Source organism: Hoplias malabaricus, chromosome 18 (genome assembly GCF_029633855.1).
Source record: "Hoplias malabaricus isolate fHopMal1 chromosome 18, fHopMal1.hap1, whole genome shotgun sequence".
NCBI lineage: Eukaryota > Metazoa > Chordata > Actinopteri > Characiformes > Erythrinidae > Hoplias > Hoplias malabaricus.
Window position 1 is genome coordinate 35005188 of NC_089817.1, and position 16793 is coordinate 35021980.

At 46.7% G+C, this 16793-nt stretch overlaps 1 protein-coding gene across 5 annotated transcripts in view; it reads right to left on the bottom strand.

The window, feature by feature from the left end:
• Positions 1-15766, bottom strand: part of ehbp1l1b (EH domain binding protein 1-like 1b) — a 31504-nt gene extending 15738 nt beyond the window's left edge. For 4 of the 5 annotated variants that reach the window (XM_066650689.1, XM_066650688.1, XM_066650686.1 and 1 more), the window contains exons 1-6: positions 15496-15766; positions 11872-11929; positions 11665-11760; positions 10478-10531; positions 9214-9395; positions 8891-9003 (exon numbers count right to left, since the gene is read on the bottom strand). In XM_066650689.1, the coding sequence (XP_066506786.1) occupies positions 8891-9003; positions 9214-9395; positions 10478-10531; positions 11665-11760; positions 11872-11929; positions 15496-15599 (607 nt within the window). In that variant the 5' untranslated portion in view covers positions 15600-15766. Of the gene's footprint in view, positions 1-8504; positions 8551-8890; positions 9004-9213; positions 9396-10477; positions 10532-11664; positions 11761-11871; positions 11930-15495 lie in introns of those variants that run through there. The other variant, XM_066650687.1, reaches the window with a different exon arrangement.
• Between the last annotated feature and the right edge of the window lie 1027 nt (positions 15767-16793).

Here is a 16793-nt window from a genome sequence, read left to right on the forward strand (position 1 = left end):
CTGGGAGTGAGAAGGTATAGCCGGAGAGAGCCTGGGCGGGTCAGACAGCGCATCTAGGTCAGGGCTAATGAGCAGTGGGACCAGGGTCACTGGGTCACGGAGGGGGGTGCGGGGTGAGGGGGTGTCGGTGGGGGGAATCTGGTCTTGCTGGGGAGACGAAACTGAGAAATAAAGAGATCAAAGAAGATCAAAAAACCAACATAAGAAACAGAGCCCATGTCCACAGCTCAGTTCTGCTGTGTACAAGTGCTGTGATTTGTGATGTCACAATCTGTGGATGCAGATGTGGACTGTGAGGACCTCATGCAGTGAGAGTTCAGTTCTGAATCGGGTTCTGAACGTGAGTCAGAACCACAGGTGCCGCTGTACCTGACACAGGGGGGCGCTCTAACGACTCGGAAAGACAGAGCGAGAGAGTTTCGAAGAAAGGGACCGGAGAATCAGCGACATAATCCTGAACCTTTTTCATCTTAAAGAACTCCGCACGAGGAGACGGGGGAACATCACTGACCGGAGAGTCTAGAACCTCAGAACCAGAGAACCTCCGCTGGAAAGAGATAGGAACTGAGAGAGAGAGAGAGAGAGAGAGAGAGAGAGAGAGAGAGAGAGAGAGAGAGAGAGAAAGAGAAAGAGAGAGAGAGAGAAAGAAAGAGAGAGAGAGACAGAGAGAAAGAGAGAGACAGGGACAGAGAGAAAGAGAGAGAGAGAGAGAGAGAGAGAGAGAGAGAAAGAGTTTAAAGAACAAATGAAAAAGCTTTCATTCCAGAATCAGAATTTTGCGTTGAATTCGGTGAAAAATGTCTGCTTTATTTATTTATTTAGTTCTTGTTTGTTTTATTGAAGCCAAATTACTGTTCCTCGTAATCTTATTATACCCTTTAGGATTTTTGTAAACGCTACCCTAGGGTTTTCAAGGTACAGTCGTGAAACTTCACATTAACAAAGATCCTATAAAAACCCCACGGTTCCGAAGGACTTCCATTTCAAGCTTTGACCTGGAGAGTTCACACAGTGAGGCCTGGACACACTGGGACCCCTCTCATTTGATCCCTCCTCCAGTAGCCTCCACTCATTTGAATGGGGACGGCTAGAGTGAGTGATGTCATTACCCACTCAGGTGTCTTTCAGCTAAAAGTTTCTTTCTAAAATATTTATACTTTCACCTAGAAATCTGATGTAAGCTGGAAATGGTAGGAATATACCCCCTTTCTAACACCTTATAAATATGAAACCACTCCATGGTAGAGGTTTTGAGTTACGAGTGTTTGTTCGGCACTAGGGAGGGTCCCAAGCCCCATAGACTTCAATTTTTTAAGGTGGCTGGAATACCTGCACCAGGTGAGGGCTGGAATATTCGAGGCAGAGCTGGGGGAGGGCTGGGCATCTGTGAACTCGGTGGTACCGCCTGGGGGTCTGGAGAATCAGGACTGTAATCTGAGGGGGAGAGCGCCCCCTGTGGGGCCGGAGGATTGTCAGGTTTGTAATGTGAGGGGGAGGGCGCCCCCTGTGGGGCCGGAGGATTGGCTGGTGTGTAATGTGAGGGAGAGGGTGCCCCCTGTGGGGCCGGAGGATTGTCAGGTTTGTAATGTGAGGGGCAGGGCGCCCCCTGTGGGGCCGGAGGATTGTCAGGTTTGTAATGTGAGGGGGAGGGCGCCCCCTGTGGGGCCGGAGGATTGTCAGGTTTGTAATGTGAGGGGGAGGGCGCCCCCTGTGGGGCCGGAGGATTGTCAGGTTTGTAATGTGAGGGGGAGGGCACCCCCTGTGGGCCCGGAGGATTGGCGGGTGTGTAATGTGAGGGGGAGGGCGTCCCCTGTGGGGCTGGAGGATTGTCAGGTTTGTAATGTGATGGGGAGGGCGCCCCCTGTGGGGCCGGAGGATTGTCAGGTTTGTAATGTGAGGGGGAGGGCGTCCCCTGTGGGGCTGGAGGATTGTCAGGTTTGTAATGTGATGGGGAGGGCGCCCCCTGTGGGGCCGGAGGATTGTCAGGTTTGTAATGTGATGAGGAGGGCGCCCCCTGTGGGGCCGGAGGATTGTCAGGTTTGTAATGTGAGGGGGAGGGCGCCCCCTGTGGGGCTGGAGGTCGAGGGGGTCTGGAGCGTCTGCTGGGAGAAGGTGGTGGACGGAAGGATGGACTGGGAGGAGGAGGTAAAGGAGGGCGAGTCAGAAGAGGAGCAGCAGTGCCTGGAGAGGAAAGAGAAGAGAAATGGAGGGATACAAAAAAGAAAAGAAAAGCAGAAATAAAAAGTGCAAGAAAGACAAGTAGATAAAACACAGCTGGAATCTCCCTCTCCAGACGGACTGGGTTTAACATCTCACCCAGAGGATCATGGGAGAATTTTAGGAAATAGATGGAGTTGCACTAGAGAATGATCTTTTATTGTAGAGAAAAATAGAGAGATGAGTATCTACAACAGAGAGACAGAGAGAGAAGGAGAGAGACAGAGAGAGAGAGACAAAGAGAGAAGGAGAGAGAAAGAGAGAGAGAGAAGGAGAGAGACAGAGAGAGAGAGAAGGAGAGAGAGAGAGAGAGAGAGAGAAGGAGAGAGAGAGAGAGAGAGAGAGAAGGAGAGAGACAGAGAGAGAGGGAGAGAGAGAGAGAGAGAGAAGGAGAGAGACAGAGAGAGAGAGCGAGAAAGAGAGAAGGAGAGAGACAGAGAGAGAGAGAGAGAGAGAGAGAGAGAGAGAGAGAGAAGGAGAGAGACAGAGAGAGAGAGAGAAAGAGAGAAGGAGAGAGATTGATTTTTAAACACATAACATTTATTCAACCATCCATAAACACATATAACAGTAAACAAACACAGTACAACATCACAGACATAAACACAGTATCAATTAAAGCATTCAGCTCAAAGGGCTTGTGAAGATCAGCTCTCCCTCCTCAACCCTGCACAGGAGATCATTACAACACCATTCCAGCTCAAAACCTTCAATGTTATTCAGAGTTTTGTAAAAACCAAACTCAAAGAAAATTCTGGACTTTACCAGGGACAAGAACAGAGGTAAAACTTCCTGACCTGATCTGTCCTCCATTTTGTTCCTCCTGGAGTTATAGATCGCCAGTTTTGCCTGACCCACTATGAAATTAAGCAGCTGCCACTTAACACGGTCTTTTTGTCGATAACCAGCCCCAAAAATAAAAGCACAAGAGTTAAAAAATTCCCCACTTTTCAAAAATAAAAACTCAAGTGTCAGAAAAAGGGACTTAAGCCTTGAACAGTCTAAAAAACAGTGAAAGATGGTCTCTCTGAGTCCACAAAAAGCACACCTATCACTGACTTCTGGATTTATCACAGACACAAAAGAGTTCACTGCTATGACCCCATGTAAGATCCTCCACTGGAGATCTCCAGACCTCTTAGTTAGGGGTTGTTTATATAAAACCCTCCAGACAGGCTGCCTTTCCGTCCCTACCCCCAGCTTGTCCCTCCACACCGTGTCAGGCCGTCCATTCAGTACAGTTTTATTCAACACTTTAACACAGCATTCATATAAAACACGGCCTGACACAGTATGAAGGTCCACGTCCCGCAGGCCCGAGAGGTCTAACAAAGGGCCCGATGCTCCATCTAAATCAGGAGTAAGAGCAGTACGTGGGAAAAGGTCCCCCTTGTTTGGCATTATACTCCCATTGCCGTAGTTTTCCAACAAGGATATTTCCTCCAAAGACAGCCTGTCCTTCCACAAGTCAGTGATGGTTTCAGCTTGACGGAGTGACCTCAGCCCCAGTACAGAGGCAACATTCTGGATGTCGTTTAAGTCTGGCCCTAACACACCCACCAGGTCCCGCAATGTCACTGTTCCAGAGTTACTGAGCATTAAAGCAAGGCCCGGTACACCATCTCCAGACACGTCCAACCGAGCCCCTTTTACTATTGGCTCTTCCAACAGCCAAAAAAGCGAGGCAGTAGTCTCCAGTCTATGCTTCTTAAAAAGTCCCCACATTTTAAAAAGCCCCCGATAAAAAAGAGGTAATCCAGCAAGGTGCAGTCTTTTATAGTCTGTAAAAAACAGTGCAGTGTCCAAACCGAGTCCATCAACCTTGCGCAGGATGGTGCAGGCCACTTCTCTCCACACTAGATCAGCTGGGCCAGCCAGAAGTCTCTGCAGGAACTGCAGTCTGAAAGTCGCCATCCTACTCGCTAGGTGCACCAGGCCTTGCCCTCCTTCCTGTCTGGGAAGGTAAAGGACACCTTGTGGAATCCAATGGAGCCTGTCCCAGAAAAAGTCCACGAGGAGCGCTTGTATCCGCGACAATAAGCCCACAGGAGGATCCACACAGGACAACCGGTGCCACAACACTGATGCCACCAGGTTGTTAACTACCAAGACTCTCCCCCTGAAAGATAGTTGTCCATGAATCCATTTCCACCTTGACAGCCGACCCATCAGTTTCTCTATCACACCATCCCAGTTTTTCTGCTGCACAGTGTCATCCCCAATAAAAACCCCAAGATATTTTATCCCCCCTCTTTTCCAGACTAAATTACCTGGTAAAGAAGGCAGCCCCCCGGTCCACTGTCCTACTGCAAGAGCTTCGCTTTTGTTCCAATTCACCCTCGCAGCTGAAATTACTCCAAAATCTTGAACAATAGAAACAAGTTTTCCGATGTCTTTCTGCCCCCTTACCATTACAATCACATCGTCTGCATATGCAGACAATTGATAGCGAAACTGTCCCAGCGTTATACCTTCAATTTCAGATCGAAGCTTGTTTAGCAGAGGCTCAATGGCCAGGGAGTATAACATCCCTGACAAGGCACAACCCTGACGTATGCCCCGACAGACCCCAAAAGGAGCACTCAATCCACCGTTAATTTTTAGCATACTCTCAATGTTTCTGTATAGTACTCGTATCATATTGATAAAAGACGGCCCAAAACCCAATAATTCAAGTGTGCGCCACAGATGGTGGTGTTCCACTCTGTCGAAAGCTTTTTCCTGGTCAATAGATATGAGACCGACATCAAGCCCTTGAGTTCTGAAAACAGTTAAAATATCTCTAATTAAAAAGACATTATCATGTATAGACCTGCCAGGCACACAGTAGGTCTGGTCCTGATGGACTACCTGCCCCATCACATCCCTCAGTCTGGTAGCCAAAGTTTTGGAGAAAATTTTAAGGTCCGTGCAAAGAAGACTCACTGGTCGCCAGTTTTTAATGTCCTGCAAGTCACCCTTCTTAGGCAGCAGGGTGATCACCGCCCTCCTGCAGCTTAGGGGCAAGAGACCATCAGTCAAGCTCTCATTGAGAACTGCCAGCAGATCCGAACCCACCTCTGTCCAAAAGGCCTTATAAAACTCCACCGGTAGACCATCAATACCAGGGGTAGTACCACCCTTCATGCCTTGTAAAGCAGCATGAAGCTCTTGCTCTCCCAGTGGTTGTTCCAGTTTGTCACTAGAGCAAGTAGAGATCTTCCGTAGTCCTTCATAAAATCCTGCTGCCAGTTCTCCATCGTCTATACGCTCACTCTCGTACAGCTCAGCATAAAAACGTACAGCCCGCTTACGGATCTCAGTGGGTTCAGTCAGCTCCTGTCCATCTTCAGCACGCAGGGAGTGCATAAACCGGCACTGACCATTCTTCCTTTCCAGACTGAAAAAAAATTTTGATGGGGCGTCCATCTGTGTTAGATTCTGGAACCGAGAGCGAACCAGAGCCCCCTGTGCCCTGACACCCAGGAGATCGCCAAGAGCATCCCTTTTAGATTTCAGAACCCGGGCATGATCCCGGTCTCCAGTGCAGTTCATCTGCCTTTGAATTTCTAAAATTTCACTTTCTAATTTTTTTATAGCCCGATTAATATGCTGCGAAACATTGAGAGTATACTGCTGGCAGAGCTGCTTAATTTCAACTTTCCCATAATCCCACCACACTCGCAGATTATGGAAGAACTGTTTTTGGGTTCTAAAACCAGTCCAAAACACAGTAAAAGCTTTTTTAAAATTCATATCTGACAACAGGGAGGTGTTAAAATGCCAGTAAGCACTTTTAGGCTTAAGGTTTGCAATAAAAAACGAACACAAAACCAAACTGTGGTCTGAAAAATGGACCGGCGTAATCCCACACCCTTTAAATATATTAAGATGATGTTTAAAGCAGTAAAACCGATCTAGTCTGGCCAACGCCACATAACCGTCCCTCACATGGGCCCATGTATACTGTCGAACTTTATCGTTAAAAGCTCTCCACACGTCAAGCAAATCATGAGCAGACAATAGCTCTTTAAGAGCGCGCTGAGATGCAGCGTGAGGTTCGATGTGATTCCTGTCCGTATTATCATCCTCAGTGCAGTTAAAATCGCCCCCCATGATCAGATAATCATCACAATTAAGTGATTTTAAAGCTGTGTTAACAGTGTTAAGAAAAACCACCCTCTCAGCTCCAGAAGTGGGAGCATAAATATTAAAAATGGCAAATTTAAACCGCTCAAACTGAGCACGTACAAACATACACCTCCCTGCCATCACCTGCTCAACCTCACACGAGACCGGCAAGAAATGCTTAGCAAAAAGAACGGCCACCCCACCTCTGGTCGAGCTCATGTGGCTAAAATAAACCTCCCCTTCCCATTCCTTCTTCCAGTCGACTTCATTAGCCTCGTCACTGTGCGTCTCTTGGACAAGCACAATATCAATGCCCTTCTGTTTAATCAGTTCAAATAACAGAGCTCTTTTCTGTACGTCCCGCGCCCCATTCAGGTTTAGAGAGCCTATCTTAACTCTACTCATAAAAAGAGGAAGGTGGTCAAGGACAAGCAGCAGCAAAATAAAAAGCAGAAAATAACTATGAAGTTTCAAAACCATCATCTTTAAGAAGTTCTGTTCTCAATTTTTTAACCAGTTTTTTAAGTCTGTAGATTTCTTGTACCGTAAATTTATCTTCGCTATCCCCTCTCATAAAAGTCTGTACCGAGTCAATGAACAGTTTACGATCGGGAAAGTACTCTTCTACAACAACCCCCTTCATATTCTTGGTCTTATGCAGAAAAGACCGTATCTTGTTAAACGCATAGACACTTCTTCTACTCCTTTGACTCAAAGCTTCTGGTACATCACCATCAGAGTCATCCAGAGCAGAACCAGTCACAGACCCAGAGTCCTCCACATCCTGTACTTTCCCCTTTTTAACACCTGCCTTAGCCCTCCTCATTTTCCTTTTTCCTGACTGCACTCTGAACACAGCCTCCTCGGATACAGAGTCTGTTTCCATAGCCTCCCCTTCCACAACTAAACTAGCAGCAGCTTTAGGTTCCTCACGTCCCTGATCTTTAGCCGTAACATCATCAGGCAACGCAGCACACCCGGAGACCACCAAACTACTGCCAGAACTAACGTCAGCATTTGTAACTGAGGTAGGGTTCTCCCCTGCACTAATAGTTCCGTGACCTGTCTTTTTTTTCCTTGGACTGCTTGGTCTAGCCTCAGTCCTACCCTCTGCTGTAGGCTCTGACCCAGTCCCAGCCCCAGCTTCTACAGTAGGCTCTGACCCAGTCCCAGATCCAGCCCCACCCTCTACGGTAGGCTCAGGCCCATTCCCAGACCCAGTCTCACCCTCAATGACAGGCTCAGGCCCATTCCCAGACCCAGTCTCACCCTCAACGACAGGCTCAGGCCCATTCCCAGACCCAGTCTCACCCTTAACGACAGGCTCAGGCCCAGGCTCAGCCCCATCCCCCGCAGTAGGCTCAGGCTCTTCTCTTGAGGGCTCAGACCCAGTCCCAGCACCTGCACCGGCCCCATCAGGAATAGGGCCAGATACCCTAGAGGAGCTTTCACCTGCCCCAAAGGGACATGAACGCCTTAAGTGCCCTTCCTGTCCACACCCAAAACATTTCATCGTGGCAGATGTTGCAAAAATAGTATAATCAAAGCCATCAATTCTGAATTTAAAAGTCACATTCAGTTCTTCAACACCATCCTTTAAGATCATGAACAGCTGGCGTCTGAAGCTGACAACGTGTCTCAGTAAAGGGGACTTAGAACTTATTGGGATCATTCTAATCTCTGACACAATCTGTCCGAACCGGGCCAACTCTGCAGTCAGCGCCTCGTCTGTGATAAATGGTGGAACGTTAGACAGAGTGATCTTTTTAGCAGGTCGTGTGAGGGGCAGCACAGGTGTAAATGTGCCCTGAATAACCACACCATTCTGGACCATAGTGTTAACCTTCTCAGGACTATCCAAAAAGATCACAATTGCACTGTTCATATTAGCAGCAGACAACACACTTTCATGACCTATAACTTCCGCCACAGCCATGCTGCACTCATACACTGAACACCTCACCCCGGGGGCTATTTTTATACTGTTTTTACGAGAAAGTCGAAAAAGACGAGCTTTCTCCGTCGCCGTCATGGCGACCGGCCAAAACGCCGGCATCGTCGCCACGCGCACCCCGCGCTAAACCCAAAAAACACACTTTAACAAACACGAACAATAACTAAACTAACAAACAACCAACAAAGACAGAAAAAGATAGAAAAGTTCAGAATTCGCTCACCAACAAACCGCCAAACTCACTCACACACCACTCGCTCACACACCTCCACTCACACTCGCGCATGCGCACAGAGAGAGAGAGAGAGAGAGAGAGAGAGAGAGAGAGAAGGAGAAGGACAGAGAGAGAGAGAGAGGGAGAGGGAGAAAGACAGAGGGAAGGAAAGAGGGATGGAGGGGTGGAGTCAGTGATAGGAGATGGTTAATATAAGAGATGAGTGCAGTGATGGACAGAAAGTGAAAGTGACACAAACAGAAGCTGGGTTCAAATGATTTAGATCTCAGTTTAAACTCAGCTCTGTGTAATAAATGATTAATAAAGTCCCGTGTCGTTATAAAAATAAACACAGAGTAAAATGTGTTTAAAGTGAAAGTAAAATCTGAAGGAACCTGCGCTGCAGCCTTTTTCCTCCTCTTCATCGCTCTCATTAAAATCATCCAGGTTTCCAACGTCCAGCGGCTTCACACTCATCAGACTCGCAACACTCTGCATATCCTCATCCCTGCACACACACACACACACACACACACACACACACACACACGGCACATGATACTGTGACACTAAGAGAATCACGACTTCCCTCTCGCAGAGGACATAGAAGAGACAGTCAGAGAGGGTATAAGACACTGTGAGACTCTGTGAGACTCTGAGAGGCTGAGTGGGACTCTGTGAGTGTATATGGGACTGCGAGAGACAGAATGAGACTCACGTGGCTCTCCCCTCTCGGAGGAAGACGCAGGACAGTGAGAGTTTGAGGGTCGCCTCCACGACCTTCACAGAGAGCGGCTTCATCTTCAGACTCAGATCCGTCTGATTCACCGTCAGACTGACGAATCGCTTCAGATTCACCTCTGCACTCGCCAGAACCTTCCTCTGGCCTTTAGCCGTCTCCTACACACACACACACACACACACACACACACACACACACACACACATTGTCTGGATGGCAGTGTGATGTTCCAAACCCTGTTTATATCGTACAGCTTTAACTGTGCCTTCATAGATGTGACTGTCACCCACACCGTCACACCCTCCTCCAAACACACACACACCCCTCCAAACACACACCTCCCTCCAAACACACCCCCCTCCAATCACACACCTCCCTCCAAACACACCCTCACTCCAAACAGACCCCCTTAACGCATCACCGCCCCCCACACCGTCACTGCCCCCCCACACCGTCACTGCCCTCCCCCACACCGTCACTGCCCCCCCACACCATCACTGCCCTACCCCACACCGTCACTGCCCCCCCACACCATCACTGCCCTCCCCCACACCGTCACTGCCCCCCCACACCATCACTGCCCTCCCCCACACCATCACTGCCCTACCCCACACCGTCACTGCCCTCCCCCACACCGTCACTGCCCTACCCCACACCGTCACTGCCCTCCCCCACACCGTCACTGCCCCCCCACACCGTCACTGCCCTCCCCCACACCGTCACTGCCCCCACACACCGTCACTGCCCCCCCACACCATCACTGCCCCCCCACACCGTCACTGCCCTCCCCCACACCGTCACTGTCCTCCCCCACACCGTCACTGCCCTCCCACACCACCACTGCCCCCCCACACCGTCACTGCCCCCCACCCCACCACTGCCCCCCCACACAGTCACTGCCCCCCCACACCATCACTGTCCTCCCCCACACCGTGATTTTGACAGTGTGTTTATAACAAGCCAAGGACCTTCTCTTTTACAGAGATCTCTCCTGATTCTGAGTCCTTTAATGATATTATGGGATGTAGGTTGATGAAATCTTCAGGCTCTTTATTGTTTAACGTTGAGAAACGTTTATTTTACAAAACATAGTAACATTTTTCTGACTTTATTTTGTTTTCAGTGAAATACAGGGTTTAAATGATTTTGGATTCTGGTTTATTTACATTCTGCAGTGAACTCCAGGCCACTAGGTGTCAGCACAGCAGCTGTTTCAGAACAAGAAGAGTCACATACTCACATTTTCAATGATGAATGTCCAGTCTTTGTCTTCAAATTCATCTGCATGAGGGTCCTACTCACAGAGACAGAGACAAGGGACAGATACAGAGACAAGGGACAGAGACAGACACAGAGACAAGGGACAGGGACAGAGACAGAGACAGAGACAAGGGACAAGGGACAGAGACAGAGACAGAGACAGAGACAGAGACAGAGACAGAGACAAGAGACAAGGGACAGAGACAGAGACAAAGGACAAGGGACAGGGACAAAGACAAGGGACAGGGACAGGGACAGAAACAGGGACATAAATGCCATTCCCAACTCGTGGAATTCTGCTCAGAATACTGTTTAGTTCTGATGGTTCTGTGGGTTCTGAGGGTTCTGTGTACTGAGGATACTGTGTTCTGAGAGTTCTGTGTTCTGAGGTTTCTGTGTTCTGAGAGTTCTGTGGGTTCTGTGTTCTGAGGGTTCTGTGTTATGAAGGTTCTGTGTTCTAAGGGTTCTGTGGCTTCTGTGTACTGAGAATTCTGTGTACTGAGGGTTCTGTGTTCTGAGGTTTCTGTGTTCTGAGAGTTCTGTGTTCTGAGAGTTCTGTGGGTTCTGTGTTCTGAGAGTTCTGTGGGTTCTGTGTTCTGAGGGTTCTGTGTTCTGAGGGTTCTGTGTTCTAAAGGTTCTGTGGCTTCTGTGTACTGTGGGTTCTGTGTTCTGAGAGTTCTGTGGGTTCTGTGTTCTGAGGGTTCTGTGTTCTGAGGGTTCTGTGTTCTAAAGGTTCTGTGGCTTCTGTGTACTGAGGGTTCTGTGTTCTGAGGGTTCTGTGTTCTGAGGGTTCTGTGTACTGAGGATTCTGAGGGTTCTGTGCTCTGAGGGTTCTGTGTACTGAGGGTTCTGTGGGTTCTGTGTTCTGAGGGCTCTGTGTTCTGAGGATTCTGATGGCTCTGTTTTCTGAGGGTTCTGTGTTTTGAGGATTCTGTGGGTTCTGTGTACTGAGGATTCTGTGTACTGAGGGTTCTGTGGGTTCTGTGTTCTGAGGGTTCTGTGTACTGAGGGTTCTGTGGGTTCTGTGTACTGATGATTCAGTATTCTAAGGGTTCTGTGTACTGAGGGTTCTTTATACTGAGGGTTCTGTGTACTGAGGGTTCTTTGTTCTGAGTATACATTATTCTATACAAATATGTTTACAATAATTATGTAGTGTGTAAAAACCTTGAAGAGTGTGACAGTGATGTCCACGTTCTCAGGAACTGGCCACAGCACCATCCCTCTGTATGGGTTCTTTATCCCTGGCTGCCAGCTGTGCAGCTACACACACACACGCACACACACACACACACACACACACACACACACTGGTGAGTGAAGGGGAACACAGACCCGGAGACAGTTGGTCAGAGTCGTGTGAAACTGATCTACCTTCGAACACATTCGTCTGTTCCTCCGAGTCCACACCACGCGAAGTTTGTCCGGCTGCCTGTAAAACACCAAAACCTGATCAGTACACACACACACACACACACACACACACACACACACACACACATACACACACACACACACACACACACACACACACACACACACAAACACTGTCTGTGTCAAAGCTGATGTCTGGACAAAGTCCAGGTGTGAACTGAGGCTAAAGATCAGCAATTATCTCCTCACACACACACACACACACACACACACACACACACACACACACACACAGATAACAACACAATCAGCCATGTACCCCACAGTTTTTATTATTGATTACACATCTCACACAAACTGCTTACACACACTCTTCACACACTCCACAGATTAATTTAGAGTAGACTTTACAGTTTACTGATGGATACAGATGTTTAAATTCCCTCATTAATAATGTGTGAGTGTTTAAGAGTGTATAAGAGTGTGTGAATGTGTATAAGAGTGTGTGAGTGTGTATAAGAGTATGTATAAGAGTGTACAAGAGAGTGTGAGTGTGTATAAGAGTGTGGGAGTGTGTATAAGAGTGTGTGAGTGTGTAAGAGTGTGTGAATGTGTATAAGAGTGTACAAGAGTGTGTGAATGTGTATAAGAGTGTGTGAGTGTGTATAAGAATGAGTGTGTATAAGAGAGTGTGTGTGTGTATAAGAGTGTGTGAGTGTTTGTGTTTATAAGAGAGTGTGAGTGTGTATAAGTGTGTGTGAGTATGTATAAGAGTGTGTGAGTGTGTATCAGAGTATGTGAGTGTGTGTAAGAGTGTGTGAGTTTGCATAAGAGTGTGTGAGTGTGTATAAGAGTGTATAAGAGAGTGTGAGTGTTTATAAGAGTGTATGAGTGTGTGTGTATAAGTGTGTGAGTGTGTGAATGTGTATAAGTGTGTGTGATTGTGTATAAGTGTGTATAAGAGTGTGTGAGTGTGTGAGTGTGTATAAGAGTGTGTGATTGTGTATAAAAGTGTATGAGTGTGTGTGTATAAGAGTGTGTAAGTGTGTATAAGAGTGTATGAGTGTGTAAGTGTGTATAAGAGTGTGTGAGTGTGTATAAAAGTATATGAGTGTGTAAGTGTGTATAAGAGTGTGTGAGTGTGTATAAGAGTGTAAGAGTGTGTGAGTGTGTATAAGAGTGTATGAGTGTGTATAAGAGTGTGTGAGTGTGTATAAGAGTGTGTGAGTGTGTATAAGAGTGTATGAGTGTGTATAAGAGTGTAAGAGTGTGTGAGTGTGTATAAGAGTGTATGAGTGTGTATAAGAGTGTGAGTGTGTATAAGAGTGTGTGAGTGTGTATAAGAGTGTGTGAGTGTGTATAAGAGTGTGTGAGTGTGTATAAGAGTGTATGAGTGTGTATAAGAGTGTAAGAGTGTGTGAGTGTGTATAAGAGTGTATGAGTGTGTATAAGAGTGTGAGTGTGTATAAGAGTGTGTGAGTGTGTATAAGAGTGTGTGAGTGTGTATAAGAGTGTATGAGTGTGTATAAGAGTGTGAGTGTGTATAAGAGTGTATAAGAGAGTGTGAGTGTGTATAAGTGTGTGTGAGTGTGTATAAGAGTGTATGAGTGTGTGAGTGTGTATAAGAGTGTGTGAGTGTGTATAAGAGTGTATGAGTGTGTATAAGAGTGTGTGAGTGTGTATGGGTGTGTGAGTGTGTATAAGAGTGTGAGTGTGTATAAGAGTGTATGAGTGTGTATAATGGTGTATGAGTGTGTATAAGAGTGTGTAATTGTGTATAAGAGTGTGTGAGTGTGTATGAGAGTGTGTGTGAGTGTGTATAAGAGTGTATGAGTGTGTGTGTATAAGAGTGTGTGAGTGTGTATAAGAGTGTGTGTGTGAGTGTGTATAAGAGTGTGTGAGTGTGTATAAGAGTGTATATAAGAGAGTGAGTGTGTATAAGTGTGTGTGAGTGTGTATAAGAGTGTGTGAGTGTGTATAAGAGTGTGTGAGTGTGTATAATAGTGTATGAGTGTGTATAAGAGTGAGTGTGTATAAGAATGAGTGTGTATAAGAGTGTATGAGTGTGTATAAGAGTGTGTGTGTGAGTGTGTATGAGAGTGTGTGAGTGTGTATAATAGTGTATGAGTGTGTATAAGAGTGAGTGTGTATAATTGTGTGTGAGTGTGTATAAGAGTGTGTGAGTGTGTATAAGAGTGTGTGAGTGTGTATAATAGTGTATGAGTGTGTATAAGAGTGAGTGTGTATAAGAATGAGTGTGTATAAGAGTGTATGAGTGTGTATAAGAGTGTGTGTGTGAGTGTGTATGAGAGTGTGTGAGTGTGTATAATAGTGTATGAGTGTGTATAAGAGTGAGTGTGTATAATTGTGTGTGAGTGTGTATAAGAGTGTATGAGTGTGTATAAGAGTGTGTGAGTGTGTATGAGTGTGTAAGTTTGTGTAAGAGTGTGTGAGTGTGTATAAAAGTGTGAGTGTGTATAAGAGTGTATGAGTGTGTATAAGAGTGTATGGGTGTGTAAGTGTGTATAAGAGTGTGTGAGTGTGTATAAAAGTGTATGAGTGTGTAAGTGTGTATAAGAGTGTAAGAGTGTGTGAGTGTGTATAAGAGTGTATGAGTGTGTATAAGAGTGTGTGAGTGTGTATAAGAGTGTATTAGTGTGTGTGTGTGTGAGTGTGTATAAGAGTGTATGAGTGTGTATAAGAGTGTATGGGTGTGTAAGTGTGTATAAGAGTGTGTGAGTGTGTATAAGAGTGTGTGAGTGTGTATAAGAGTGTATGGGTGTGTAAGTGTGTATAAGAGTGTGTGAGTGTGTATAAGAGTGTATGAGTGTGTATAAGAGTGTATGGGTGTGTAAGTGTGTATAAGAGTGTGTGAGTGTTTATAAGAGTGTGTGTGTGAGTGTGTATAAGAGTGTATGGGTGTGTAAGTGTGTATAAGAGTGTATGAGTGTGTAAGAGTGTATGAGTGTGTATAAGAGTGTATGGGTGTGTAAGTGTGTATAAGAGTGTGTGAGTGTGTATAAGAGTGTATGAGTGTGTATAAGAGTGTATGGGTGTGTAAGTGTGTATAAGAGTGTGTGAGTGTGTATAAGAGTGTGTGTGTGAGTGTGTATAAGAGTGTGAGTGTGTATAAGAGTGTATGGGTGTGTGAGTGTGTATAAGAGTGTATGAGTGTGTAAGAGTGTATGAGTGTGTGTGTGAATATGTATAAAAGTGTGTGAGTGTGTAATGTTTATAAAGTCTGTGTTTGTTTAAAAGGCGTTAACCCGCGGTGTTGTTTCGGATTCAGAGGAAATAAGCAAATGAAAACGCATTTTGAAACACTTCAAAACGAAGCAGAATTTCCAACTCCACCTTAAACAGTGCAGCTGTTTCACTTGAGCGTCTGAGGCACCAGAATGTAACAGCTGCACTATTTAAGGTGGAACGGAAAATCGGAATAAGAAGCCAAGTTTGAGGCAGTTAAACGCCCTTCCTGGGCAACAGCGCAGGAAACCCGCTCTGAGGACGGACTAACGGGCTTCCATCTGAGCAGAAAATCCCTCACACACACACACACACACACACACACACACACAATACCTCTGCCCCCCATACCCCCCCCCCCCCCAAACAGACACTCACCATTTCTTAGTGCACTCCAGCACAAGTTCCTGATAGGACGCTACGAACTGAAATTTAGTGGCTTTCTTCCCCGCTCGCTGTAGCCTCTTCCACACCGAAGTCATTCTTTAATCCACGCGCCGATGGAGGGATGGAGAGAGAGAGAGAGAGAGAGAGAGAGAGAGAGAGAGAGAGAGAGAGAGAGAGAGAGAGAGAGAGAGAGAGAGATGACAGCGAAGGGATGGAGCTTCAGGACTGCAGTCTGCTCCTCCATTAAAGAGCTGCTTCACTGTAGAAATGAGGAAATCCCCCCCCCCTGCGCGCGCGCGCACACACACCGCACACACACACACACTCAGAGAGAGAGAGAGAGAGAGAGAGAGAGAGAGAGAGAGAGATAAACTATGCAAATGAAGTAAATATTAAACTTATCCTTTTTACTTCTGACCTGTCCTTAAAGGGCAACTCCATCCAAATACAAACACACACACACACACACACACACACACACACACATTAATAACGCCCCCTTAAAGTCTGACCCAATACAAATGACTTCACGTGACTATCCAGTTATCCAGACACACCCCATCACTTTGTTTACACCCGAAACAGGGAACTGTGGGTAATTGGTGAAAGTGTGAGGAGGTTGTGGTTGGACTCAGCGCTGTGGTCATTTTCCTCTGATTTCACACAGAAGTGTAATTAATGCACAGCTCGGGTTAGAGACGAGTCTGATCCTCTAATACCACCTTAATAACTGTTTAATAAACAAATGGACACTAATCCCCGTCCCCCTGGTGTCAGAGGGACTTTCTCAGCCACGTGCCCCTGCAGACTGGGGGTATTTTGAGGCGGCGGAGGCTGGTCGAGGGGGAGTTCCAGTGGCTATTTTAGAAAGAGGATGGACAGAGAGAGGGATGGACAGAAGCAGCTGAAGGAGAAGGAATGGAGTGAGGGATGAAGGGTGTTTGTGTGTGTGGTGTGTGTGTGTGTGTGTGTGTGTGTGTGTGGTCAGAGGGGCAGCCACTGACCAACACACACACACAACCACAGTCAACATTCACCACAAGATCCAGGGGACACTGCGTCCTCAGAACTGACACTGACCACCTTTAATCCTCTGCAGTGGGTCAGGAGCTTTGTAGTGTGTGTGTGTGTGTGTGTGTGTGTGTGTGTGTATGTGTGTGTGTGTGTGAGAGTGTGTGTGTTTCTGTGTGTAAGTGTGAGTGTTTCTCTGTGAGTGTATGCGTTTCTATGTGTGTGTGAGTGTCTGTGTGTGTGTGTGTGTGTGTGTTTGTGTTTTTGTGTGAGAGTGG